The 26,887-nt window shown below is 36.2% G+C and overlaps 1 protein-coding gene across 3 annotated transcripts in view; it reads right to left on the bottom strand.

The window, feature by feature from the left end:
- Positions 1 to 26,887, bottom strand: part of LOC121632848 (A disintegrin and metalloproteinase with thrombospondin motifs 14) — a 55,160-nt gene that overhangs the window by 11,535 nt on the left and 16,738 nt on the right. For 2 of the 3 annotated variants that reach the window (XM_041974607.1, XM_041974606.1), the window contains 12 exons: positions 24,146 to 24,342; positions 19,113 to 19,196; positions 15,617 to 15,773; positions 13,470 to 13,575; positions 8,037 to 8,180; positions 7,724 to 7,856; positions 7,482 to 7,595; positions 7,159 to 7,307; positions 3,968 to 4,140; positions 3,650 to 3,783; positions 2,505 to 2,628; positions 2,270 to 2,350 (listed from right to left, as the gene is read on the bottom strand). In XM_041974607.1, the coding sequence (XP_041830541.1) occupies positions 2,270 to 2,350; positions 2,505 to 2,628; positions 3,650 to 3,783; positions 3,968 to 4,140; positions 7,159 to 7,307; positions 7,482 to 7,595; positions 7,724 to 7,856; positions 8,037 to 8,180; positions 13,470 to 13,575; positions 15,617 to 15,773; positions 19,113 to 19,196; positions 24,146 to 24,342 (1,596 nt within the window). The remainder of the gene's footprint in view (positions 1 to 2,269; positions 2,351 to 2,504; positions 2,629 to 3,649; positions 3,784 to 3,967; positions 4,141 to 7,158; positions 7,308 to 7,481; positions 7,596 to 7,723; positions 7,857 to 8,036; positions 8,181 to 13,469; positions 13,576 to 15,616; positions 15,774 to 19,112; positions 19,197 to 24,145; positions 24,343 to 26,887) is intronic. The other variant, XM_041974608.1, reaches the window with a different exon arrangement.

The following is a 26,887-nucleotide window of genomic DNA, read 5'->3' as shown; positions in this document are numbered from 1 at the left end:
GTACATAATGGAGAATGTAAACTCTTGGAGCTGTCACAAAAACTCTTGATTTGCACTAAAAACCTCTTGTCCAAGTCTGAAGCAAAGCTGTGATTTGTGATTCTCTGGCTATATCTTCTTTACTGTGTGGAGCCCTGTTGTAAACATGGAGGTAGAAACGGCTCTAAATCTGAGAAAATTTCATTGTATGTAAATTATATTACAACTACCTGCATGTAATTAGGGAATTATAACTCACAGTGTTCTATTATTTAAGTTTCGACTTTGAGGATGTACTTTCAGAACAGCTTTTTCTATTTGTTTTTGATAGTTCATAAAGGAAAACTCTCCACTTGCCAACAGAGGAATAATGAAACTACAGACGTGACACAAGTTTTTAATTCTTTCACTCCTAAGTGATATTGCAGATGTGCACTCACTTCTTTTGTGTCCAGTGCAAAGCCTCAAAGTGCTGTGCAACACTAAGCTCTGACTTCAAGTCATTAGCATGAAATTGAAGCAAATGAAAAGCAAATTTTCTTTTCACATCACTGGAACGGCAAAGGATGTGAGTCATTAGATGTCATAATGTTACTGAAGCTGTTGGTTCAACACAGTGAAACTTGGAAGACAAATGGTGCTTATTGTTGAGTCGGAGGGCATTAACAGACCAGAACACATCCTTTCTAAGGAATACTGAATTGAAAATGAATGTTTTCAGTGTAGTATTCTTAACAAGCTCCAAGGTTTTACCATGAACACCTTAGAGTTTGTTCCTTTAAGAAGTAAATAGGATGTATTTTGTCTCAAAAACAGCAAATACAGTATGTACAGTATATTAAACTTAATCTGCATCATAATTCGCTTCCATACCACAGATATTTAAAATTAGAAAAAGTATTGCCTTTTTAGGAACTGTTAAAGATGTTATTTCTTACTAAGAGCTACACACAGAGAAGGTGTTTATTAAAATGGAAGGAATATAATTATTCAGCAGGAGCTGGCAGACATGTTTCTTTATGTATGTTCTTTATGAAACATGTGTTGTCTTGAAGTAATTGGATCCATTGCCAGGGCTGCAAATCCACAGCGGTCCACAATGCAGAACTAAGACTCAAAAATTTAGGTTTGAATGCAGTAACATAAAACTACCATTTCACTAAACAGTTGTCTTTGCTAGAGTCAGAGACAACAATAGATATCTACTCTTAAAAAATAGCATTTTTTTTAAAGGTGTTAATTTTTAATCTAATTTCATTGATACAATAATTGCACTGAAACAACATGTACTGCATATTTGCTCTAAGCAGTTACTCTTTTATTTCCTAATAAATGAATGGGACATCACAAAAATGATTCTCATCTGTTGATACTTTTTCTACTATACAAGACTAGTGTTTTCCCATTTAACATCCTGATGGACAAGTAACAACTAATGACGGAATTAATTAAGAGAATAATTTTTTAGGCTACACGGCAATGTGGTAGTTTCTTCCTGAGCTGGGCATTTCTGTGTGAGTGCATGTTCTCACTGTGCAAGTGTGTGTTCTCTCTGGGTACTCTGGTTTCCTCCCACAGTCATAAGACATGCACGATAGGTTACATTGAAATAAGTGAGTAAAGACATTGGGTTAACAAAATACACAATACATTTAGGTTGATACAGACTGCCATAGATCCTGTTATAAATAACGCTTTAGAGCTACAAAAATAAACACTATAAATAATTTTAGATAAATGGCCTAAAGAAGGATTATTTTAATATTCTTGAAAAAACTTATAAGAAATTGCAGTGCAGATATCTGAAAAGTTAAAGTTAATATATTAGATAATTCAGTCAGTTCAAAAAAGAAAACATTTTCCATTGCACACTAGTCAGTGTTATTTTGTTCTGCATATCTGGTCCAAATATTTACATACTTCATCTCTCTAAGTATAATTGCTTACATTCTGAGTGAAAAAATAAGGTTAGTAGGTTCTACAAAAAATAGAAGTGAGGCTTCACTTTGATTAATGTAAAACTTTCAAGGCAGCTGTTTCTTGTGGTTTCATTGATGTTAAATTCTGACAAAAAGTAAGAAAAAGTTTAGAAGATTAAATTAAGTTCAGAGGGCTGATCTTTAACATTTTTATATAGCTGTAGGGTTGTAAAAGGACTCTAAAGTGAAGAGGGTCTACAGTAGATGTTTTTCAATGCTCCTGATTTGGGAGACTCATGCGAGTTAACATATAATGACCCAAATTAATTGAAAGATTCCACAAAAAGAAAAAGGATTGGTGACGTACTCACCAATTATATGAGGTGAGGTCTCATTCTCTTCAATGAGTATGTGGCGGGCTCCAATGGGGATGTCAAACATTTTCAGCATCCCTAAAAGACATGAAAGGCACAGCATGGTTTAGCTGGAAGTCTCAAACAGCGGGTACTTCCTGGACTCTAATGCTGTCAATTATTTCTAAATCAATGCTGAGACAGAAAATGTTACCAGTTTCAACACTGGCCTCTCTGTGCACATGACAGTTACCAGTCTTTTTGGGGGTCTTGGTGAGTGTCAGCTTCACAGTGCGACAGTGGGAGTTGTCCCCCTCACACACTCCACATTTGTCCTCTTCTTTGTAAGAGCCAACCTCTTTGTCACAGCCCACATGCTGCAAGAAAAAACAGCAAAGATACTAAGTCAAATCTAAGCAATGCTGCATCTGACCTTTACACAGACTCAGATTACTCTGCGGTAAAAATTATGTCATGGCTAGACGTTGTGTTCATTAGGTTTAGATGGAGTTGGCTTTAAAATGTTTTCTTTTGTCGGTACTAATGGCACTCTGATCATTTTTTCTTTTTTCTTCCTTTTCATGTGTAATACTTGATCAAGCAAGCGGTTCCCCCACCCATTTGTTATTACGTTTTCCTTGTTAAGCTCAAAAATGGAAGGGCAAAAGAAATGTTAAACATTGTATACTTGAATGTAACGTGTAAATTGCTTTTTCAATAAAAAAGTAAATTTAAAAAAAAAAAAAAAAAAAAAAAAATGTTTTCTCTTGAAGGAACATGCAGACATAACAAAAGTGTAGCCAAAGCACTAAGCGCTTCTCTTGCAACAACTTAGTGTCCAAGGTGAATAATCACAACAAAAAAAGCCCCATTTGTGTTAGAAACAAGTGCAGGTGTGCCCAGTTTTTCAGCCACAATTATTTACAGTTTGCCAAAAGAACATTTTTTTAATCATCAGTAAGGCAAGGCAGTCTGGGAAAATAGTCTTTCCACACCTTGGCTCCTTATCAGGTATTATGTCTGTATCATACAGTCCCTCCAAACATGTGCCACATAGACATACACAGTAGCTATAGAAATTCCCAGTGTTTCTATATATAATATAGCATGTTTTATATTTAATATTATTGTAATTTATAGCTTATTTATAGATTTTTAAGTTGCATTTTGACATTTTTCATGACCATTTACATTATATCAATTGCATTTAAGATGACTATCTTAGAGCATATAGTATCATAATAACAGCAAATATAAAATGTTTAAAGTAATCTACTGAAGCAGAGTATTGATTTTTTTTCTTAAATCATAAATTTCACTTAAAGACGTGTATTGTTTTTTATGTAAAGGTAGCCAAGTTGGTTTCTGTGAGTACAAGTAAGTTTAGTTCAGACTTACGAGACACTCTCCTCGAGCACACACACTGAAGGGGTCTGAGTAGCTGCACCGCGTCCCATCATGCATCACCTGGTTCATGAACACCACCTCTTCTGTTTCTTTTGACTTACAGCTCAGCTCACATTTACGGGCCTCTGAAAACACACAGACCAAAACCTCATATGCTTCAATTTGTCAAAATAATCTGACTGAGACATCTGCAGGTCATTAAGTGTGTTGCTCCTGCAAGTATCATCTCTCCACATGTTGCTCTGAATAAAACATCCAAGCTCATCTCTAACAGAGAGCCAAATAGTCATCACTTTTTTATAGACTTACCATCTGGGTGCTCATACGGTAGCCAGGTGTGCTTGATGTTTTTGTGGTATTTGTTGCTCCTCTGGATGCACTGCTGAGCACGGAAGTCCTCGTAAGGGCCAGCGCACTCCTCCGTGTTGCACATCTGGTAGTCAAAAGCAGAGCCAGGGCATTCTCGGCCACCGTAAGCAGGTCTAAGCAATGACAAAAACACATTAAGAAACCTGCCATTAGAATATTCCCAAAGGTTGAAAAGCATTCTTTCCTTGGTGTAATTCCAGTTATAAGTATACCTGATCATCCTCCTTCACTGAACATTTTATGGGGAAAACAGAAAGATCCCCAAAAACCTCAAAGTAGATATACTGAATAAGAATGAAAATTACATTTAAATGTTAAATTCAAGAAAATTAAGTCTGAAAATGTCCTGGCATTTCACTGTACAGCTGAGTGTGAAGGTTATAATAAGTCAGTGCTAAGTAATCCACTCTATGACCAAAACCCCTGTTTACATAACTGTCTCAATTCTTGATTCAAGAATTCTCTGCTAGTGTCCCCTGGTGCTGCTTAATGCACATGTACTATATTTAAAATCTCCCAAATGATTTTCAGCAAGGGGACTGTCAGGACTTTTCCAATAGCATAAACTTGAAGTAGTCCTGGCTGGATTTTGAGATATTCTTTGGATCGTATAAAATAGCAGAGCTCTTTTTTTTTACACTAATTGGAATCCATGCTTCCTTCTACCTGCGTCATGCCTCCTGTGTGACTGATTTATGTATTCTCATCCTGGAAATTAGTTCAACTCTCTAATGCATTCCAGAAGGTTGACGAAATCTTTGTATTTATTTTTGCTATAATAAAAACAAACATGTATGAACATATGAAGGCTAATTTCTTAAATTCAATTTCTATTTGCTTCACATAAAAAAAATTTAATACATCTTAATACATTTGTAAAAAAGTCTAAGCGTTATGTTTGCTCGTCATAGTAATAGTAAAGTTGGCACAATAGGCCTACTTCACAGAAGAAGCTTTTCACTTGTCATATTAGACAAAACAGTGTAAACAAAAATTGTGTGACTCAGTGAGCCATTACTGTGTGGCAATGAGCCAGCACGAACACCGTCAGCACTCTGAAATTGAAGCAGCCAAACATAATTACTGTTATCAGTTAAACCAATGTTTCTCTCACAGTGACAACTATAAATGTCTTACCTGACCGTATACACTTTGGTCTACAGTTAGTATCTTACTATTATGTGAGAGCGGAAAAATGATCTAAGACATCATGATTGTAATCTTCTTTGAGTACAGTAATTTATCATGTCAGTTGAAGTCATTGGATCACATTTATACCAGTTCAAACCTTTTTGAGAATAAACATGCACACAGTCAGGTTTAATGCAGTCAAATCTGCAGTGTGAGCATATGGAGGTTGATATGGAGCTTTTTGTAACTATTATCAGGTTTTACTGGTTTTAAACAAACCACAGTGACAGCTCAGTACCACAAGAATATGTATAATAGGTACTTTTGATCACATTTAAAAATGTATTATCTCTAAAAGACAGAAATTGTAAGATACTGATGTTTTATACAGCATCCCATTTTGCCATGTTTATACCTAATCCTTTTTTACACCTAACTCTGACCATTGTTATTAAAGCATATACTCTGTGCTTTTGATTTGTTTTGAAGGCACACTGATGTTCATAATACACATTCCTGAGGCTATCTTTGCCCTGCTGCATCCTGGGGCTGAGAAAAAGAAACACAGAAAGTATCAGAGCAAGAGATAAGACAAGAGTCAACATCGGACTGATTGATTTACTTGCTAGAGACGGCTCAGAGAAGAGACAGGATGCAAGACAGATGCTGCAACAGCCTTTGTTAGGAGACACCGAGGTGCCAAAAGGTCTGTAGCTCTGCTTTAATTATGAAACATAAGAAAGTAATTTTTGGACAAACTAACAGTAAAGTAGAAACATGAAAAGTTGGCGGACAATATGGAGTCCCATAGGGGCATGAACTCAGTTTTCTGTCATGAGTCCACTACGTCATTCTGTCAAAGTGACAGAAATGACATACCTCCTCCGTTAAAAATAATACTTTTAACCTCAATGGCTCATTCATAAGTGTGCTTTGTATAAAAATAACATAAAAAAGAGAAATCTGCATTAAATATCCTTAGCATTTCATTTTAAAATGTGTTACTGTATACCAATGGAAGCCTCAAAAACTGAATAAAGCATAAATGCAGCAAATTAATCTTAAGGGATCAATTATTTATTTTACAACATAATTAAAAAATAAAAGAAAATAAGCACTTTTAGATATATGAGGGTTGGGAAAATTCATTTACAGTAGAGCAATTAAAAATTTCTAGGAATTTCTTACAAACTCTAATTGGAAAGTGTTTACTGGTGTTGATGCAACATGTGAGTCGGCACCGCTAAAGTTAGCTGTCAGAGTCATTAATTTAAAAGTAGGAAACAAGAAATTTAGCAGGAGGAACAGACAGTAATCCTCACTGGAGGCAAAGGTTTGTGCACACTTTGGATTCTGGAAGAGAAGGAGCAGGACAGGGATCTCATATGCAAAAAAAACAAAAAACAAAAAAAATCTACTCATTTATTTTTTTGAAAGTGTTTCAGTAGGTTTGACTACTATAATGGAGTTTTTACAGGTTTCTTTAGAAGAAATCACTATGACAACTCCAACTAATCCTGAATGCTGCTGCTGGTGTCCTCAAAAAGATCAAGAAAGGGAACATATCATACCAGTTTTGGGATCTTTGCATTGGCTTCCTGTGTCCCAAGGTATTGATTAAAAAAAAAACAACTCTTATGCTTGTGTTGAGGACACGCAACAGCTCTGGGCTTAAATATACAGTGTATCTGACCTGGTGACATTTTATGGCCACCGAGATGTCGAGTTTGCTTTCCCTTCTGACAGAGAAACTAAATCAGTTTTCACTCAAGTTTTGACATATAAAAGTAAGAAATGCACATTTCAAAACCCAATAATCAAATCATGGACTGGATCTAAAACCAACCCTGCTACTGAGAGTTGCATTCACACTTGAACAGAATGTCATCATCTTTTGGATGAACACTGATCATAAAATATATTTAGCCACTAAAAACACTGACAATTTATTTTCAGTATGCTCTCCTTAGGATCAGTTTGCCTGCTGCTACATCACTCACGGAGGGTTATTGCACTGCCTGCTGCGGGAACGAATTCCTCCTCCACACGTTCTAGAGCACGATCCGAACTTTGACCAAGATCCCCAGCTCCCATCGTGACCTTGAGGCTCCTGGCTGGATCTCCAGATGCAATGGCCTTTGAAGCACCACTGAAAATAAGACAGGAAGAAAGACAGCCGGGAACAAAATGACAGGAAGAAAAAAAAGGTCAAAATGTCTACTGTTCTGAGAACATTACAGACTTTTTGATTATTTCTTGAATTACTATCTTTACAGAGCTCTATTACTGTGATAAAAAAAAATGTATTCAGTGCCATTTTTACCTTTCCTGGTGCACACTCTGTCCCATCTACTGGAGGACCTTTTTTGGTCTTACAGAAATACTGGTTGTCAGGGTGGCTGCACCACAGCTGCTTACAGGGGTCATAAGTTCGAAACTAAAACAAAAAAATAGTATATTAAGCTTTAGCTATTAACTTTTGAAAAATAGAAAACAACTTAAACCATTAAAAAAAAAAAAACTCAGATCAACATTTTAGGGGTTTTACAGGTGTGCAGAACTTACAGCTGTACACATTTTATAACCAACACCGAAGTCAAAGCGGCACTGTTCATCCATTGAATAATTTATTCCAGGTAGCTCAGGAAGCTTGGGCCACTTGTGTTCAAACGGATCATCCAGCAGGCAGTCATAAGAGCTGAAGATGAGAATAATACAGCCATAAGAATGACATAACACGTTCTCAAAAAAAAAAAAAAACAGACCACAAGTTCCGAAAAAGACATCAGGAGCATACTGGGTTCCTTAACACATCAGCTGTGGCACATCAGAGCTGAGAGAAAATAATACATAGTGGTAATGGAGAAGCGGAACGTACTGGATGTATCTATTGAGCTCCTGTTTGCTGCAACGTGACCAGTGGTAACGGTGGAAAGCTGCTTGGACAAGAGGTGCCATAATGCTACCCATGCTGGTCTCGTCAGCACAACGATTGCCCTGGCCGTCATGCTCCATACCCAACCTGCAAAGCAAAAACACCTTCATTTTATAGGACTGCATGCAAGGTAAGTATGTAGTCCTATTTTACTTCCTGCAAAGATTCTTTTTAATCCATTTATTTATAAATTAAATTTGTCTTAAGATTTGCAAAAGTAAGCCTGCTAAATTCTAAAATAAAAAGAAAATATCAAAATACATATTAAAAAAAAGATCTTTTATAACAAAATACTTTGATACCTTGTAGTGATGATATTCACAGAAAAATAACCAAAGGGGAAAAGATAAATATCTAAAGTACTGACATTGGTAAACAATGTTTGTTTGTAGTTTGTATGTTGTACATAAGAGGAGTTGATTCTAAAATTAATCAAACGCATTTCACACAATAGTTTAAATATATATTGTGTAGGTTTGGTTTCAACATGAAGGATTCGATTAATCTGTTTATTCTTTACAAAAAGTGTCGAGAAAAAGCGGTGAAGTTTTATATCCAGAAGATCAACTTCACGTTTGAATTTGTAATCCTCTGAAGAAACTCTGAACATAACAAAATACTTGTTGGACACCAGTGAGTTATGAGTTTGCATGCAGTGGAAGAAAACAGGAAAAACGCAAGAATAGCATTAACGGAACTAATTCAGAATAAAAAAGAGAGCCCCATGCAACACATAACAGAACTAATCCAGGTTAATTGTCTGCTGGAGGAAGCTGAATATTTAAAGTACATCAATCTTCCTGTCCAGTGTTAGGAAATAAAGTACCTCAAAATACTCCTTTAAGGGTCACAACAAGGACAGACTGAAACCAGGAAGGTTTTAAGCTACAAATACAAAATAAATATTACAGAAAACACTTCAAAGGTAATTTTAGATGGGTGTGCAGGTGGTAATCACACACTGATTCTGATGTTTTCTTCCAGTTCTTTTCAAATGGTAATAAATCCATTGTTGTTTACCTCCAACCAATTAATCACAAGTTTTTGTAAAGGTGGGATTATAATTACAAATTAGCTCCTTTGAAAGGTGAAAACCTTTCAGACTGATGGAAAATTCCTTGCTGAGACATAAAAGCGAACGTAACAAGACGGGGGATGAGATTTTAACTCCTTAACCAAAAGCCTTTGACTTACTGACTCACTGGAATTAATGAACACCTATAAATCCATGACTTTCTTTTTCTTTGTTGAAATGATGAGGTATTCAAAATCTCGCCACCTATTATAACAGGAAGTAGGCGGAGTTCAGAATATTTGGACTGAAAAACACAGCTTCAGCTGTTAATACAGACCTATTAAAGAAAAACTAAAAGAATTCATAGCTGCCAGATGACAATTTTGCCAAAATGCTTGTCTGCAGGGGATTTGGAAATAACATCACACAGGTGTGAACATGGTGACTCATCACTGAAATCCAACAACACAAAGTTCAAACAAAACTGCAATTCTGAACTGTTCCTGTTTCATTATTAGTTTAAAAAAAATTCTTTTACTACTTTCCAACTGTAGTGTAGGTTTCCTTTTCTTGTGAACAGCATAATCAGTATATTTCTCCACCCAACCTCAGTCCTGTGTTGCTGATCCGGTTCATAAAAACTTAAAGATTATCCCAGCAGACAAGAGCCAGACAACACGTTGGAGAGGCTACAAGTCTATTACAGAGCTTAAAGCTATGGAATGAGCTCACACCTGGAGAGTTTTCAATTCACCTTACCTGCACGTGTTTGGACTAAGAATATCAAAGAATAACCAGTGCAGACAAGAATGAAGACAACAGCCATCTGGTCAGGTCTGGTTTTAACCAGGGATGGTTGATGTAAGGAGCAGCTGATCAAAGCAATGAAACACTGTGCTGCTCAAGTGTATTTCTAGCTCAATCTTTTGTTCAATTTCTTGAAAAGATCTTTTTTTTTAACAAAGATCTCAGGAAATGCCTTGGCTTTGTGTGATGGTTTGCTCTGCTAAGTGAAAATCATGCCCCATGTACTGTGGGTGCATTTGAAATTGAATAAAATCATACAGCTGCTCAGATCTAGCTGCTTCTGGAGGCGATCGTGATTAGAAGAAAACTGTCAGCAATTGACTGGTGCAATTAAACACTGCAAGGTGCATTCATAAACAAGGACTTGTTCATAAAGTTAATTTTCTGTGGATTTTAATCCATTCCCACTCCCTTGTGGAGGGAGATTAATCAAGTGTTTAAAGAATAATTATTTTCCTCATTCCTGACACCCTCAATATGCCAATAGAGAAGATGAAAGTCTGAGAAAGTACCACAACAATGAAAAGATATTACTTTGATTGTACATGTAAACATCTTGCACCCTAATGAAATTACCCCTGAATATGAGCTAGCGTGTAAATTAAATTTTTTGGATGAATAAATTAACGAAATACCACAAACCCTTAATGCTACTGCCTAACCACTATAAGTCGCTTTGGAGAAAAGCGTCTGCTAAATGACTGTTATGTAATGTAAATTCTACACTAAATTCAACTGTCCACTGTTCACTAAATGTCCACAGATCTTCTCATGCTTATAATCACACTCTTGGTTTTTTTACTGACATATGGCATTGATAGTGAAGAACAGTTTTTCCCCATAACCCTGTTTTGTCTGACCATTTCTTAATAACTTTTGAGTTTGGCTACACAATGGCTGAGAGGAAATTTCATTATAGTAGATGTTTGTCAGATGGCGCTGTTACCAAATTTAACCCTTATGCCCACCTTGTGACATTCTTGTCCATTTTTCTCAACTTTTTTTTTTTGTTTTTTTTGTTGGTGATCATTTTGGCTGTGTTGCAGCAAGTTCCATGAATTTTTTAAATAACTCTTTGTTTTTTCATTTTTTTTTTTTTTTATATATATATCCAGTGTCTGTTAATGGATTTGGCACCCCCTGGTGATCCTCGTGGCCAAAAGTGTCCATGCACAAAAACTGCTATAAAATGAATCAATAAATCCAAATGTTTTTCAGCTTTGTTTTCATAAATCATTTAAACAACTTCAGTTCTGCTCAAAAATACAAAACGTTCAATTGTTTTTAGAATTTTAAATCTTTAAATGTTATTATGAATCTCTGAATTACTGCCTCCTTTATTACAAAAAAGCACTAAACTGAATTACTTTCCATATAATAAATTTTAAAGGGATGAGTCTGTAGTGGTGATTAGAGACTTGCACATGTCAAAGAGTAGCAACAAAATTGATTTGATTTCGTTAGCATTTTTATGCAGTGCCAGACCGCATGAATAGTGTGCCAAAAAAAAAAAAAAAAACTGCTCCTGAGAAGAACAACTCCAATTTTCTTTTCAGCACTGTAGTTAGGCTTACTATGAGTCATAGTACTATTGAGCCATGTATTCTCTCAGCTGTAATGACTTCATAAGTTTCTTCAAAATCGTTTTTATTAGAGAGAAAATTCATGATATTTTTCCCACTATTAATGATGTCTCATCCATAGCAGCTTTCTTTAGAACCTGATGTCTGTTTGGACTGTTTCTGTCCTACAGCTCTTTGAGTTAACCAGAATAATACCTTCATCTAAACCTTCAACTTGTATTTTAGACCCCATCCCAACCAGACTGCTGAGGAAATTTTTCCTTAAAGTCTCCAGCTGATGCAAAATGCTGCAGTGAGGGTTCTGATGAGAACTAGCAGGAGAGATCATATCTCTCCAGTTTTAGCCTCTCTTCACTGGCCCTTGTTAAATCTATGATGGAATTTAAAATTTTTCACATATAAAGCTCTCCATGACCAAGGTCCATTGAATATCAAAGATCTCATAGCTCCAAATATTCCCAACAGAGCACATCGCTATGGGACTGCAGATTTATTTACTGCAGTTGAATGGAGGCAGAGCCTGGCTATCAGGCCCCTCTCTACCTTTAATTTTAGGCTTAAAACCTTAATTTTTATGTTGGTTATATAGTTAGGGGTGGTTAGCCATCCCTTAGTCATTTCCTTCTTGTTAAAACAGAGTTTTTTCTTTCCTTTCTACTGTCGCCCGCCACCCTGTGCATGCTTAAGATGGTGGATAGAATCGAAGTCAAGATTCAGTGTAGTTGGTTTTCCTTAATTATTATGAATTGGCTTGTATGAGTATTGACTGGATGACAATGGATTGGCTCGAACTGGTTTGTCTATAAAGTGCCCTAAGATACAAAAATAGACAAAAAAGGAAAATCATGCCATAAAGCATGATGACAAGTTGTTTTTGTATGTAACTGGGTTTTATGAGATATTGGCCTGTACTTATATAGCGCTTTTATTTTTTTGTTGTCAGTTCTGTCTTTTCTTACTTGTGCCATTTCAGATCTGTCAAATCTTTTATGTTCTGTATTATTTTTATGTTGTTGTATTTTCTCACTAGTTTTATTTTCTCAAATGCTTTTTGCTGTTTTGGTAGTTTATTTTCATATTGTGTGCTGCCTGCTATTGTGTTTTTTTTTGTTTGTTTTTTTTTTTTATTGCTATTGCTATTGTGTTTTGCCCATTGGCACCACAGTAGAACTGTTTTAACATCAAGATAATGAAATTCTTTTTTTTTAACAACACAAACAAACAAAAAAAACTAAACTAAAAAGCATGCAACATGCAAAACAACTTAAAAAAAAACTGGAGGTTCTTGTTGCCTTAAAGGTTTAAGATCTCAACAGGCAGACCACAGACACTGTTTCTCTGTCACGTTGAACAGATGAAAACGTTGGTGACCTCCATCTTCTGCTCTTTTGTGTGATGTGACAGTAAATCAAGTCAGTCTGCCTGTCTTTGTAAATTCTTGCCACAGCAGGAGGCTATGCTCACAGATGTTACAGCATTTCATAATACTTTAGAGCTCCATCAGAGAGGAAGACAGCTTTATGAAATGGGCCCACATTTCTATACAATATCTCTGATTTATGATCATGTATGAATGAAGCTCAGGACTAAGGACTGATAATACAGCTTTACAAAGTGGATCTACTTCACTAATACGTACAATATATATGGTATGAGTCCTAAATGTCTCATTATTAAGGCACACACCTCTTTCTTACCTTATTTTAAGCATGCACCAGATCAAAAAATGCTAAATGCGTTAAATAATAACAATAATGGAAAAAATTAATTTAGAGAAATATGGTTATTCTTATCAGGAACAAGTATGTTGCTAGCAGACCAAATGTCAAATTAAATAAAGACTGCAGAGCTCTATTAAAGTTTGACTATAGACCACAGCTATAAAGGACCATACAAAACTACTATCGTAACGGGATACTGTAAGACCCTGTTAGACACAGCTGGACCTTTCATCATGTAGCTGTTACTCACACATGGCCGGTTTCATGAGCTACCACGAAGGCAGAGGAGAAGCCATCCTCATGGTTCAGGGTGCAGCTCCTTAGTGGGTGGCACATCCCCGTCACTGGAGCATAACCTGGACAACAGAAAGACCACACAGCCCAAAAAATCAAGAACCAGAATGATGGTGAACATATTCATCACTCTAATGTGATTAAAAAATTATTTATTGTTCTATTTTATACAACAATGAAAAATAAATCTATAGAATACTTTGCTTTTGATCAGGTAAATTATTTTGTATTCCTAAAGTAAAAATGATCCCTTCCTCAAGGTTTTCTGTAACAGAGGTTAATATAGAAGCTTTGTATCTGAATTTAAAACAGCCTTATTCAATACTAATGAAAACAAATTCAAAAAGGTTGTGAAGTAACCTGAGGGTCTTATGTCATGGTTAAGGCATTGAACATTTCCCTCTTACTTCATTTAAAAAAAAAAAAAAAAAAACTGAAAGCAATTCAGCATGTCGTTATCGTTACTTAGAAGACACCCAACTAGCAAGACATAATTTTATCAGTGCAACACAGAAAAAACTTTTAAGCAAAGCACAAACATTCAACATAACTCGATCAAGAGGTGTGCAGCGATTCAGCTTAGCAGGTTTGATTTGGTTCAGAAGCACACTCACTTCAGCCTTCTTTTGGCGGCTTTCACATAATTTTCATGCTTTCTGACCATCAGAAGGCCTTTTTTTGGCATGCAGGTAAAAAGCAGAAAATGCAGCAGGCAGACAAGTGGTAATAAAGACTCTTAAATAGGCTTGGGTATGGGGTTATTACGGTGGTGCTGAAAAAGATGAATGTCTGCAGAAGGTTATTTCGGACACAGCAGACGTGACGTTACGGTGTTTTAACAAGACCCCTTTTGCTTCAGATGACTGATGGCTCTATAAATAAATGACAACATAATGAACATATTAATGCTGCAAATGGAATAGCAAACATGGAAGCAGCTTTGGAGCATTACCCTTTATCTGACATGCAGATAAAGGGAATTCAGGAGAATGCAGATTACATTCCCATGAAGAGGCCAGCTGTGGAGCTTTGCAGACTGAAGCAAAAAAAAAAAAAAAAGGTGCAGCAGCAGCAGCAGTTATGGTTGAAAATGTGTTTTTCTACTGCTGATGGCAAGAGTGTGAAGTGAAGCGGTCTGTCATCTGGTTGATAAACTCAAACATTGAACATCTTGCATGGGAAATCTTTAGTTACAAGGACAGCACTTGGATCCTTGAAATATTATATTTGTAAGTTATCATCTCTCAATGATCCTGTTTGAGACAGCATTTCTCTCTATCCCATAAACTCACGCCAAACACCTCAAAAACTATATCTGGATATAGAATCTGCCATGTTGCAGTTAAAAGTTGGCGAGATAGTGCGATGTCTTCACATGACCCTGACACACAGCGAAGGGTCCAGGCCAACAAAGAGCAAAGTGCCACAGAAACTGGGCTTGTTATGATCACAAAACAACTGCAGCTATGGCAACACCCGTGGGTGTGACAGGCAAACCAGGTAGGCTCAGGCTGTCCTCTAAACATGACACATGTGCTTTAAAACTTAAAAATATACACAGGTCAATGCAAGATACTGAGCTTGGGCTCAGAGAATCTTTGTTCATTCTGGACCCAGGTTTGGCTGCTCACTTCAAATTTGGTTTGAAGGGCTGAAAAGAAGAAGTACAAGATGAGACAAACATGTATAGCATAAACACCTCCATACATGTGTACTTAGATTAAGGTGCAGTATAATCTACTGATTATTTAAGAATGAAGAATGGTTCATTCTGAAATTTACAAAACTAAATAAAGATTAAAAGAAAGAGACTAACTTAATGATAAACTGGTTTTTCTCTACATGCCAAAAAATCCTCCTATAAATCTTGATTAAAAAATTTCCAGGGTGGCATCAATGTCAAGTCAGCAAGGTTTTGGAAAGCTTAAATTATTTTCCTCTGAGGCTGCCGTTGGCAGAGTGGGTCCATGACCTCAGCTGCAGCCCCCTCTCTAAAGTTTCCATTGACCTTACCTGGGCAAGACTTGAAGCCAACCCCTTTGTGAATGGAAGCAGATATCAGCACTCAGTCTGCACAGGCCTCGATCGAGAAAAATACAGTACCTTGCATACCTGCGGGACCAAAATCTTGCCTTGTAAGGAAGATGGCATGGTCGTGGTACTCAGCGTGGTCGGGGTCGCGGCGCTGCTGCGTGTTGGCCCATCGGCACACCTGCTCCAGGCTGCGAGATGGGTTGCCACGCTCAATCAGGCTTATAGACTGCAGAGTAACAAAGGTCGTAAAGAATAGCTCTTCAGCAAAGTGTGAATCGTGAGTCCTTTTCAGGTAGAAGAAGATTCTCTGACATTTCACTTCAGATGCGCCTATCTCTTACTTTAAGATTTATGAAAGGAGAAGAGTTATGGACCACATTTTCAGGGAGAAAGATTACATTCTTATAACACCAACTGTCTGACACATGGTAGCTAAATCCTCTGTCATCTTTCTACTGTCTAAGCTTCTTTTCATCCAAATCTAAAAGTCAGACTCAACAGATACAACAGATAATGACATCACTTTAGATTACAGGTTCAGTTTGAAGTAATTATCTTTAAAGAAAGAAATGTTTGAAAGAAATCTCCTGTAATATGTGACCTTAGGATTTATGCTGATATGTTGAGTCATATGAAATAAAATATGAGTAAAATGTCACTTGGAATGAAACAGGATGAATCCATCTATACACTGGTTCTTAAATATTTTCATAAGTTAAGACATTATCAGATTTTTACACAAGCCTAACAATAAAGGCACTCCTATTAAACGAATGGGAAAGAAATATCATAAGTAGTCAATTATTTATAAGAAAAACTATCTAACATTATATCTATGGGTGACAGAAGTTTGTGAGCCTCTTGGATTTCTCTATAGTTTGAATTTACAGCCAGGTGTTTTCAATCAGTGAGATCACAAATGAAGGCCTTGTTTTATTTAAAGAACATGGGTCTAAGAAAGTCTAAGCTTATAAACACATGCCTGAGGAAATTCATCATCGCACAACATGAAATTTTTTAAGAACCCCCCGCAAAAAAGGTAATGCTCATCAGGAGAAAAAAAAAGTTTTAAAACCCTTTGTAAAGACTTTACTTCACTGAACGCAATATGTGGACAACTGGAGTAAATTAAAAACCATGGCAACTTCTAAATAACTGAAGGTCTCTCACATGAGTGCATGATTCTACAGTCAGGAGAACAATAAGCAACAAAGATGAGTGGTAGGGCTGCAAGGAGAAACCCACCACTCTCCCCATCTGAAGTTTGCTGAAGATCCTGTGCACAAGTCAGAAAGCTTTAAAGAAAAAGGTTTTGTAGACAGAGAACACTAAAGTTTAAATTCTGGTTTAAAAAATAACCTTAGCCTATATGTGAAAACATAAGGGTCATGGTTTAATTTTAAATGTTTGCTTTTAATATATTAAGGAAATCCTAATGGAATATACTAAACAGAAAAAAAGTAGAAAAGCTTTTCTAACTATTGCACAGTACTTATATTTCAGTAATCAAAAATAACTATGTTTTAGGTCATATTTGCATAGAAGGTTTGACAAACACTTACACAGTATGCTACATTTGCACTGATAATAGAGGAATCCACCCTTTCTTTGCTGTGTTTGCATGGGTTTTCTGCAAACTCCCTCCCTCCTTCTAGTCTTCTAGTTCAGTTCTTGGTAAATGCTATTAGCGCCATTTTTCTTTTTCATTAAATAAATCTATGTAGCTTGTATACAAGACTCAGATGATGTAACACTAAGATGGACAACAATGCTGCTTATATACTGAGTATGTGAGATAGGGAGAAATGAAGGTACTCAGTGGAATGTATTTGGCAGACAGAAAAACCCAGATGTAAAATCTTCAGATTCCAGGCAGCATCAGCCAGGTCTGTAGATTAAAAGGCTTTATCGGACAGATGGACATGCCTACAGCACATGACTCACTTGTTTCTGTTGTATTGCATATTACAGACATTTTATCATACCTCATACAGTTTGACATGCAGTCAACTGGCCACCAAAGTGGCAACAGGAGAACAAAAAAAATCACTGATTCATGCATTTAATAAACCTGCAAATACTGCAAATATTTTGCTTTTATTCAGCAGTAAATTAGTTGCAAGAGTGAGAGTGCACTGGTTTGTTTGCTTTTCTTAATTTTCTTTCTATTTAAATGATGCCTCATTTGCAGTAAATATAAAAAAATCTCTATTTATTCTATAGTTATAAAGAGACTATTTAATTAGTCAATTAATCATCTCTTTCAGAAATAAACCAAGTTACAAAACAAAGGACACTGCTTGTATGTTAAATCTAACCCTAAGTTACTTTAGAGCATCACTCCTTAAGATGTAGTTTGACACTGATAGGTTGACTGAGAAGATACATATCATTTAATATGTGTACAACAAATATAAAACTTTATACTGCAGCTGATTAGCTTTTCTAAGAAAGACTGGCAACTAGACGGAAAACTAACCAGTCAATCTGCCAGCAACTTATAAAATAAGAAATGCAGATTTATATCTTCTTATATATTCATTCCATACAAACACAACACTGACTGATGACTTTAGGGTGGATTGGTGTTGCATTTAATCCTGTTTCAGGCTACAACAAGACTGGGGACTTCATTCAGAGCCCTGACATCTTTTTCAGTGGATGATGAAGCGTCTGGAGTTACTACTCTATCATTTTCATTTCAGTCTGAACTGTTTTTAATCCAATCAAAACTGAATACTACATAAAACAATGTCTGGGCAGTGACAGCTGTGTACATATGTTACAAATTAACAGGACATCTAATGAAAAGGACTCTCTTCAAACCTTTCAAACCAGTCCTGCTCTTAATGCCTGTCTCAAAGAAGTGTTTTACATTACAAACAGATTTCCAAAACACTTTGAATGCTGTGTAAAATGTCCACAAAGCAGAATGCAGTCACCATTTTAAGATGTGTTATTAATCAAAAACATTTGAAAAAGAAAATTTTTACATAATGACATTGACTGATTTGAAAAGACATATGCACATTTTGAATTTGCTGCCAGCAACACATCAAAAAAGTTTGTAGAAGGGCAACAAAAGACATTGTGGAACCAGACACAGCTGGTGGGAAATCCTTCAAGTTGAGTATAAAATGAGAAACTCAGAGAAAGGGTGAGTCTTTTCAGAAGTTAAGAGGGGGGGTGGGGGGGTCCACCACTCTGTTTACAACTGTTTGGGGTGATCGTTAAAGAATTAATGACTTTGGGATTTCATGATTTATGATATGTAAAACAACAAGGCTGAATAGCAGAATTAAATGTCTATGTGCATTTGAATATTGTATTATGCCCTCAGGCAATAAAGTTTTAATTTTGTGGTGGAAATCATTATGTGGGAGCAGAAACAGGTCAGAAATGCAGTTTGCTGCTGTGTTAAGTTCACACACTTAACTTGTAGGAATGCTTCCTCTGGACATGAGATGAGTCAAGATATGGGAAATTGTCCTGTGATCTTAAAAAAATCCCCCATAGTCTTTATTTGTACATTCAAAGATTAACAACAATATGAGGCATCACTCACCTGCCGGTACCCGACCATTATCATGCGGACGAGGACGATGTTGATGTTGGTTCCCAAAGATTCATCGTGGTAGATTTCATCAACCTAAAAGACAGGAAACAGTCAAGGGCAAATGCTTTATTTGATTATTTGAGAGCATCTTATGAACACATGGCTGTCCTCAAGCACTACTACAAACAAAGCAGAGCGAGATGTAATGTCTGTGGGGGAAAAAAAGCTCACTGTTTCCCCTCAAGTCATAAAGCTAATCTCTGAAGCATTTTTAAATGAAGACAAATTGTGTTTACAGTCATCTGTGCTGGTGGGACTTTAAAAGTTAAAAAAAGTTTAAAGTTCCAGTTTGTAAGGGCAATCTGTTAGCAAAGGGGCAATATAATACTCTTAACTATGTTTTAATTAGTAAAAATAAGAATAATTAGCCCCATCATTATCTATATAGAAATAAGTTATTTAAATCCCCAAAAAATTGCAGCAAATGGGGGTTCAAATTATCGCACTTTGAAGTTAGCTATCATTATATCTAAAAAATAACCGATTAATTCAGTTCTCTTTTGAAATTAATCTACTTATTTAAAAGCTGCTGAGAAAAGTGAAAAACATTTGCTGCTCATGTTGGTATGACACTACTTTTCTTTTCGGAGGTGCAGCAGAAAGCCCTCAAGCCGTACTTTTTTCCATCTCTTTAAACAAACTTGGAATCATGATGAAGTACTTTAACATATTGGCAATTGTCCAGTGAAACCAAAGTTGTTATGCAATGGCAACATGTCTGACCCAGAAATGTGTCGACTGCTGCAGTATTTGGCTTTATAAGACTGCAGTGGTATGTGTATGTATAAACTCAGGCCAAGCTAGGATCTCGTTCAAATCCCAAACCCAATTTCCACTCGCTTGTGTTGTATTTTCATCAATTAGTGGCTGCGTGTCAGCACTCTTTCAGAGCCCCATAAAGCCAATCAACTGTTTTACTTTGTGGTCGATTAATGGAGTTCAGAGTGGAATAAAAGACAGATATTTTGTTTTCTTTCATTTAGGTCGCAATAAACAGGAGGTAATTTAAATTTACTAAGCACCCTCTTCTGTTTCATGATTTCTGGAGTTGTGACTAAGGAAGTGGGTTACAATTTAAGGCATGTGGATTGCCTGAAATAAACTCATATTTAAAAGTTTACTTAATAATTACATTAATGAAATGCTAGAATAAAGCAAAACTAGACTCATGTTTTGCAGAACATTTTATCTCCCTCAGCAGGACATCACAGGAAGGACTTTTTAAACTTTTACAGATCCTCTTAAAGCAGATTGTTGCTGCTACTGCATCTTTTTCATAGCAGGTTTTATCCCAATAAGCTCACAGCTTAAAGACGTAGATCCAAGGTCAACTGGAATCCTTAAAGAGCAAACCTTTACCTTCAGTATTGGTAATAAAAATCCAGCCAAAATACACAATTGTACTATATATATATATATATATATATTTTTTTTTTTTTTTAAATCAATATACTATTAAATCCCCACCTCTCTGCAGTGTGAGGCTTCACTGAAAAGATTTTTATTACCACATCAATTAAAAGATAGAAAGCATCCAGTATTTTTTTTTTTTTTTTTTTTTGCTTCTCTGCCTTCTTTTTCTTCAGAAAAGAGTTTCCTTCCCACCAACATTTCATCACCTACTCATTGCTTTTCTCCTTAAAGGGTTAAGGTTGCTACTACAACTACTACCACATTTTCTCATCATGACCTAATCACCATCGCCTCAATTTTTGAGTGCTTATTTCTTTTTATTGATGCAGCAATTTGTCTAACCAAAATAAACCCTTTCAGTGGTAAACATTTGAGGTTTATACCTAAAGAGTTGTCTTCTTCCTCTTTTACCCACCAATGCGGTGTAATTTCATGAAAATCGATGACACAAATAAATGGCTTTTACACTATATAATTAATGTAATTTCAATTTTTATACTGTATGTAAGCTGTTTCTATAATTATTTTAATAATATTCTTTATAAAGTTTTTTCAGTCTTTTTCAAGTTCTTGATCTATGTGTGTTTATAAAGCACTTGGTAGTGATCAGTAAATGTGGTGGGAATCTAAATCCAGGTTATTCACTTCATATTTTATGCTTTGAGCTGCTGGTATGCACTAAACTGTTTGTTTGTTTCACAATTATGTAGCTCAACTCTCAGCAGGTCACTGTCTGAATAACATGCAACACTTGTCTATTAAAGGTCATGTGGGTAATTAGTGTCACTGGACAGCTAGCAATCTGGTGAAGTCCAATGATTTCATTAGTGCTGTAGCGGAGCAGCTGTTGGGAAAGCAAGCTGCTTATATAAATGGTGGGTCTTTGGCAAAACTGATGTACAAAAAGCAGTTAAATAAAGGTTTAATTTCATGCTAGGAAATATTTTCTCTTGGCTGTTTTTATTTGAAGAAGTAATTTTATAATTAAGGATCAATTTCAAGTCTGCTTTAGGTTGTCTACTTCATTATTAGAACAGACTAATCTCAGCCAGAGGCATCATTGTACGACACCTGTTGTGGACATAGTTGTATCATAATACTATGAATAAAATAGCAGCTGTTGTTTTAATAAAAAAAAAAGAAAGAAAGAAAGAAAGAAAATCTAAGAAAGCTCATTTGTGTTATTTTTTTAACGTCATGCAAATAGAAGAAATATTCAGAGGGTCCAAAAACAGAAAACTGAAGTACAGAGTTTTATATTTCTGCTATACCAATAGCCAGCATGTCCTTTATCTTTCTCTGGGTCAAAATTATGACTGTGCACAACAAAAGCTCTGTCACTGAGGAAACTCTATCTTGGCCTAAGTCCAAATTTGCTCTGGGACGCAGAGTTACACCCAAGGCATTTAAGCAAATATTCCATTCACAAAGGCCTACTCAGGTCAATAAATGCTGTAAAGAACCCTTGAATGACCCCAGGTTTGTCTAGATTTGTTACTCAAATTCCTCAATGGGGCCTATACTGACCTATATACTTGTGTTTATACTGGACCAGACACAAAGAAGCTGTTGAAAATGAGGACAACATCATAAAAGTTCTATTATAGCATTACTAAACACATGGTATATTTTTCTTTTACAGCATTCAGGTCTATGGATTCAATTTCTTACAAAAACTTTTGTCTCTCCAGCTGAGAGACAGGCGAACCCCACATATACTGGGATAATTACAAAGCCAGGAGGAGCACACAGCAGACTGAAATGGGACTCTTGTGGCTGAAAATGAGACTAGCAGCTGTGGGCTACAGGCGCTAGGTGTCCCTGGCTTGTGTACAGCATCACATTGACATGGACAAAATCTGGTCCGTGGTCAAACAACAGAGCCATTGTGTGGCGGGGACCTCAGCAGTCACCTTGGCTTTGCGCAGACAGGATGTTCAGTAATCAATCCCTCAGGGAGAGTTTCTCCAGGTGGTACTACACATTCTGCAGCCACGGAGCAGGGATTCAGAGGGATTTGAGCGGGCAGAGCTCTTTCAGACACAGCAAGCCTGTGGCTTACCAGTGGAGCTAAAGGGTTTTGACCCTAGTTTTCTTAAACTGAACTTTTCTTTCTCCAAGGTGCATTTTTTTTTCCTCCAAAACTTTTGCCCTGTTCGAAGTGGAATATGTGGACACAGCTGAAAGTAAATTTTGTCATACACCCATAGATCAGTCAATTTTAACTCCACAGACTTCTTAAAACTTACTCCTCCTGCCAGTGATCTGAAATACTGCTAAGTTATCAGAGCGCATTAGACACTAAGGACTGAAAATTACAGTATTCAATCTCACAGCCACTTCAGTTCAATCAATGTCAGTAAAAGTCAGACATTTCTCTCTGCTAAAGCCATTTAGGAACAGATTGTGAATATAATTTTCTAATTAAATAAACACATCAGTCTATGTAAAAGGAGTTTGGAAGTGCAAGTGGACTTCTGGCACTGTTTCCATGACTGCCTTGCACAGCTCCCAGTCATTTTTCTAATTGGCCTAGTGCAGCTAATCAGACTGCCATGCAGGCTCCAAATGGTAACTGTTACAGAGTGAAACCAGTTCCCTGTGAAAATCTGACTTGGGGGATTTGGGCCCAATAAGCAGATTATGGTGGTAGGAGCTGGTAGAACCCATAATGAATAAGCGGAGAGTTTCTTTTTTTGTTCTTTACTGTTTTGGCCTCTCTCTCTCATCGGTAATCCATCAACAGCAAGAAAAAGTGTGGCAAGGCCTGATGTCAAAAAGTACAATCAGGAAAGTAGCTACTAGTAGATAAAAAAATTGACCAAACTCTGCAGCATTTTTGTGCCAGGAAAGGAAATTTCTAGAGCTTCAACATTTAGAATACATTTTTTTTTTTATTTGTTTTGAAATATTTTGTAAACCACATGCTTTTTAGTAGCCAATATAACTGAATATGTCTAATGCTGAGCAGTGTACAAAAAAAACGGTGTCAGTTTCTGTTAACTGCTCTGATTAAAATAGCAGCACTGAGTGTGCACAAATTTCTTGTTCTGCTATTCTTTCAAGACATTTTTTTCAGCTGTTCTTTCTTAGTGCCATTTAACATTCTTAAAGAAGTTTTTTTTTTTTTTTTTTTTTTACCAAAAACATCCAAACAACCTTAAATTTTGTTTGTTCATACCCTTAATATGGTCCAAATAGGGCATAATCTAAACTAGTGTCCCTAGAGGCAACAAGAGCAAATGTCATTCTAATTAAGTGTTTCCTTTTAAGAGCCACTTTAATCATGGGATGCCAGTTTGAGACAAGAAATGTTTTTCCACAGGTTATAATCAAACAATAACACAGTACAAAGCCTGATTCTGAATTGAACAAGATATTTAAAGCTATTACATTTGACTTGAGGAAAAGTGATCAGTGCATTTAACCAGTTAAAATACCAAATTATCTGCAATTTAATAAGCGCTGAAATGATCATTAGTTGCAGCTTTCTTAACTTCAAATTGAGATTTTGCATAAGCAGCAGGTCAAGAGAACCTGATCAGATATTTATTCAAGAATAGACTTACTATGTTCATTAGGGTGAGAACATAATTCTGCACATGCTCCTTGCCGTGGAAGCGCACCACAGAGTCATCCACAGCCAGCAGCACCTCAATGTTGTAGTCATCTTTCTTTGCATGCCTCCTCTTGCGTTCGGACTCAGAAAGTTTATGTTCAACGAGATCCAGAGCCGCTGGGAGATCTGCAATTCCAAAGTCTGCCACTGCAAGATACGAGCAAGATGTAAACAAGTCAATGAACAGATTCTGCTGGGTGTTAATATCACCTCTTACTTCAGCTGCTATAAAGTCATTTCAAGTTGTATCAAACTTGACATAAAAGAAATTTCATCTCTGACTTGAAGGGCGAGTAAATTGAATATTTGGGGACCATTGTCAAGGCTGTGTTGACTCTATTTTTTAGGTTGCATTCTCCTTTGTGAAAATCCTCCCATTAGACTCATAAACTGTTGGCCGGGAACAGGAGGTATCCTTTTTGCCACTCGTGCAACCTCACAATACCACGTGCATGAATCCCAGCTGAGTCACACCATGTCAAAACAACATCCATCCGTCTGCTACAGCTGTTTTTTGCATTATTGATATTTATGTACTGTGTCCTGTCTATGTATGAATGTGTTTGAAACACTCCAAGGAAGCCATGAACTGTGTGAATTTGGACTTTAGAAATTCAGCCTGTGGCAGATTGTGTAGGATTGAACAGTTCTTGTGATATTAGATATTTTTTAAGAGTGAGATGCTGTGAAGGATGAGTCTAAAACCTACTTGCTCTAAACTGAAAACTGAAGTGCTGTCAATTCAAACAAAGCCAAGAGAAGAGATAAATAGAAAACACTCAGACATAACTTCTCAGTGAAAAAGCAATATGATAATAGAGCCAGTTTTACAGTTTGGAAGCTTATCTAGAATTCACACATAAACAAATAGCGATGCATGCATAACTAATTCTCAAAATTCATTAGAAAATAACAAATATGTCTCATTATGTTTCCATATTCCATTTAAATGTTTTTACACACTTAATGAGGAACCACATCATTCCAAAAAGAAGCAATTCAAACATGTTTAATATTTAATATTTTAATATTTCTGTCCAGTTTCATCCGATTCATGTTTAATTCATTTTAAGACATCTAAACATTTTGGTTAGACTTTCTGTAACAAAGCAAATTTCCATCAAGTGGAGCAAGAACTTCACCTGCTTTACCCTAAAAAAATAAATTAATTAATAAAAGTAGAACCGTTTTTGTCTCAGCTAAAACAATCCTGAATCCACTTCTTGCTTCACGGTGGTCATTTATCTAACACTTGTTGTGCTGATATTACCAAGTAAGTGCAAAGTTTCATGTGTACATGTTTAACTCATAAGCGTGGGATGTGAGCTGGATATGAAAATCCACAGCACAAAATAATGTGAAAAAATGAAACAGAGCTTTCCATCTCCACTAGTCTTCTTTCCTAGAAAGTGTCGTCTCCTCATCTGATCAGTATTTTAATGGCTACTCATCAGGTTGTTTTTATAACTATTTGTGGCCAGGTGATTGGTCCATGCGTAGCATTGTGCACAAACATAGAAAACAGTAATGAAAACGTTTAAAAGCATTGTATAAAATATTCAGTTGTCTTCACCCTTTCCCCTGTTGGATAAAATAATATAATGTATATGAGAGATGAATGCAGCTTCCTCGTTTCCAAAATTAACTGAAAATTGCCTTTTTCATCTGATTCTGTTAAATAAATAACCAACATAGCTTCATTCTCAGGTCTTTAATTTTTTAATAACGTGGGATACTTATTTAAAACTTTTGTCTCCATTTAGAAAAATTAAATAATAAACCAGTATGCTTCATAAGTATGTTTAAGTGCCATGACTCAGGGTGGGATTACATTGTGATTAGCAAGTCACTTCTCCACGCACATGCCTTGGTTTGGCTGGCTTTAGTCAGATTTTCTGCCTACTCATACCATCCATGTCCAGAGAAGCATAATGACCATTTAAAAAACAAAAACAAACCAAGTGAAATCTAGGGGGTTTTTGTTTGTTTTTTAAATATAACACAATTATTTTATAATACTCACAGTACAATCTGCAGTAATCATTACAGCTTCCCAGATGATGGTGTATAGTCCAGTCATGTCCTTGCAGTAGGTTGCTTGATAGTGTGTGAAATGTATAGCTGTGAAGTTAATGTGTATTAAAGAATATAACACTGATCTATTGCTCCAAAAAAATCTAATAGTGATTATCTATCATCCGACAGCTGCATACCTTTATTAGAGAAAACATACCTATAAAAATAGAAAACTTAATGCATGTCATAAGACTAAGAGAGTCTTTGAACATGTGAATGTGTGATTCAATTTTCACTGTCCATAGGGATGCATGAGCTAGTAGCTTAATAGAAAAATAAGAGACCACTCATGTCTACAGCCACAGATACCAAGATTTTAAGTCAACCAGATGCTCATGCTATTCATTGTTGCAGGAAGAGAGTAAAAAAGAAGGAATTCATCATAGCGTTTTTTGACAGCAAAGGAAAAGTAACTCCCCTCTTTGGCTCCCTTGAGTCCCTGTTGTGCCACTGGAGCACAACATTCCTCATTTTACCAGCTGGTTTAGTGAACACTGCCTCTGCATGCCTAATAAATGCACACAGCATAGTTATAGACTTTGAAGCTCAGGAGTTAAAGCAACCAAGGCTGCAGGGTAAAGCATCCACGCAGCTTTGATTTGTAATTGCGAATAAT

Source organism: Melanotaenia boesemani, chromosome 21 (assembly GCF_017639745.1).
Source record: "Melanotaenia boesemani isolate fMelBoe1 chromosome 21, fMelBoe1.pri, whole genome shotgun sequence".
Taxonomy (NCBI): Eukaryota; Metazoa; Chordata; class Actinopteri; order Atheriniformes; family Melanotaeniidae; genus Melanotaenia; species Melanotaenia boesemani.
This window is presented reverse-complemented; position numbering and strand designations above follow the sequence as displayed.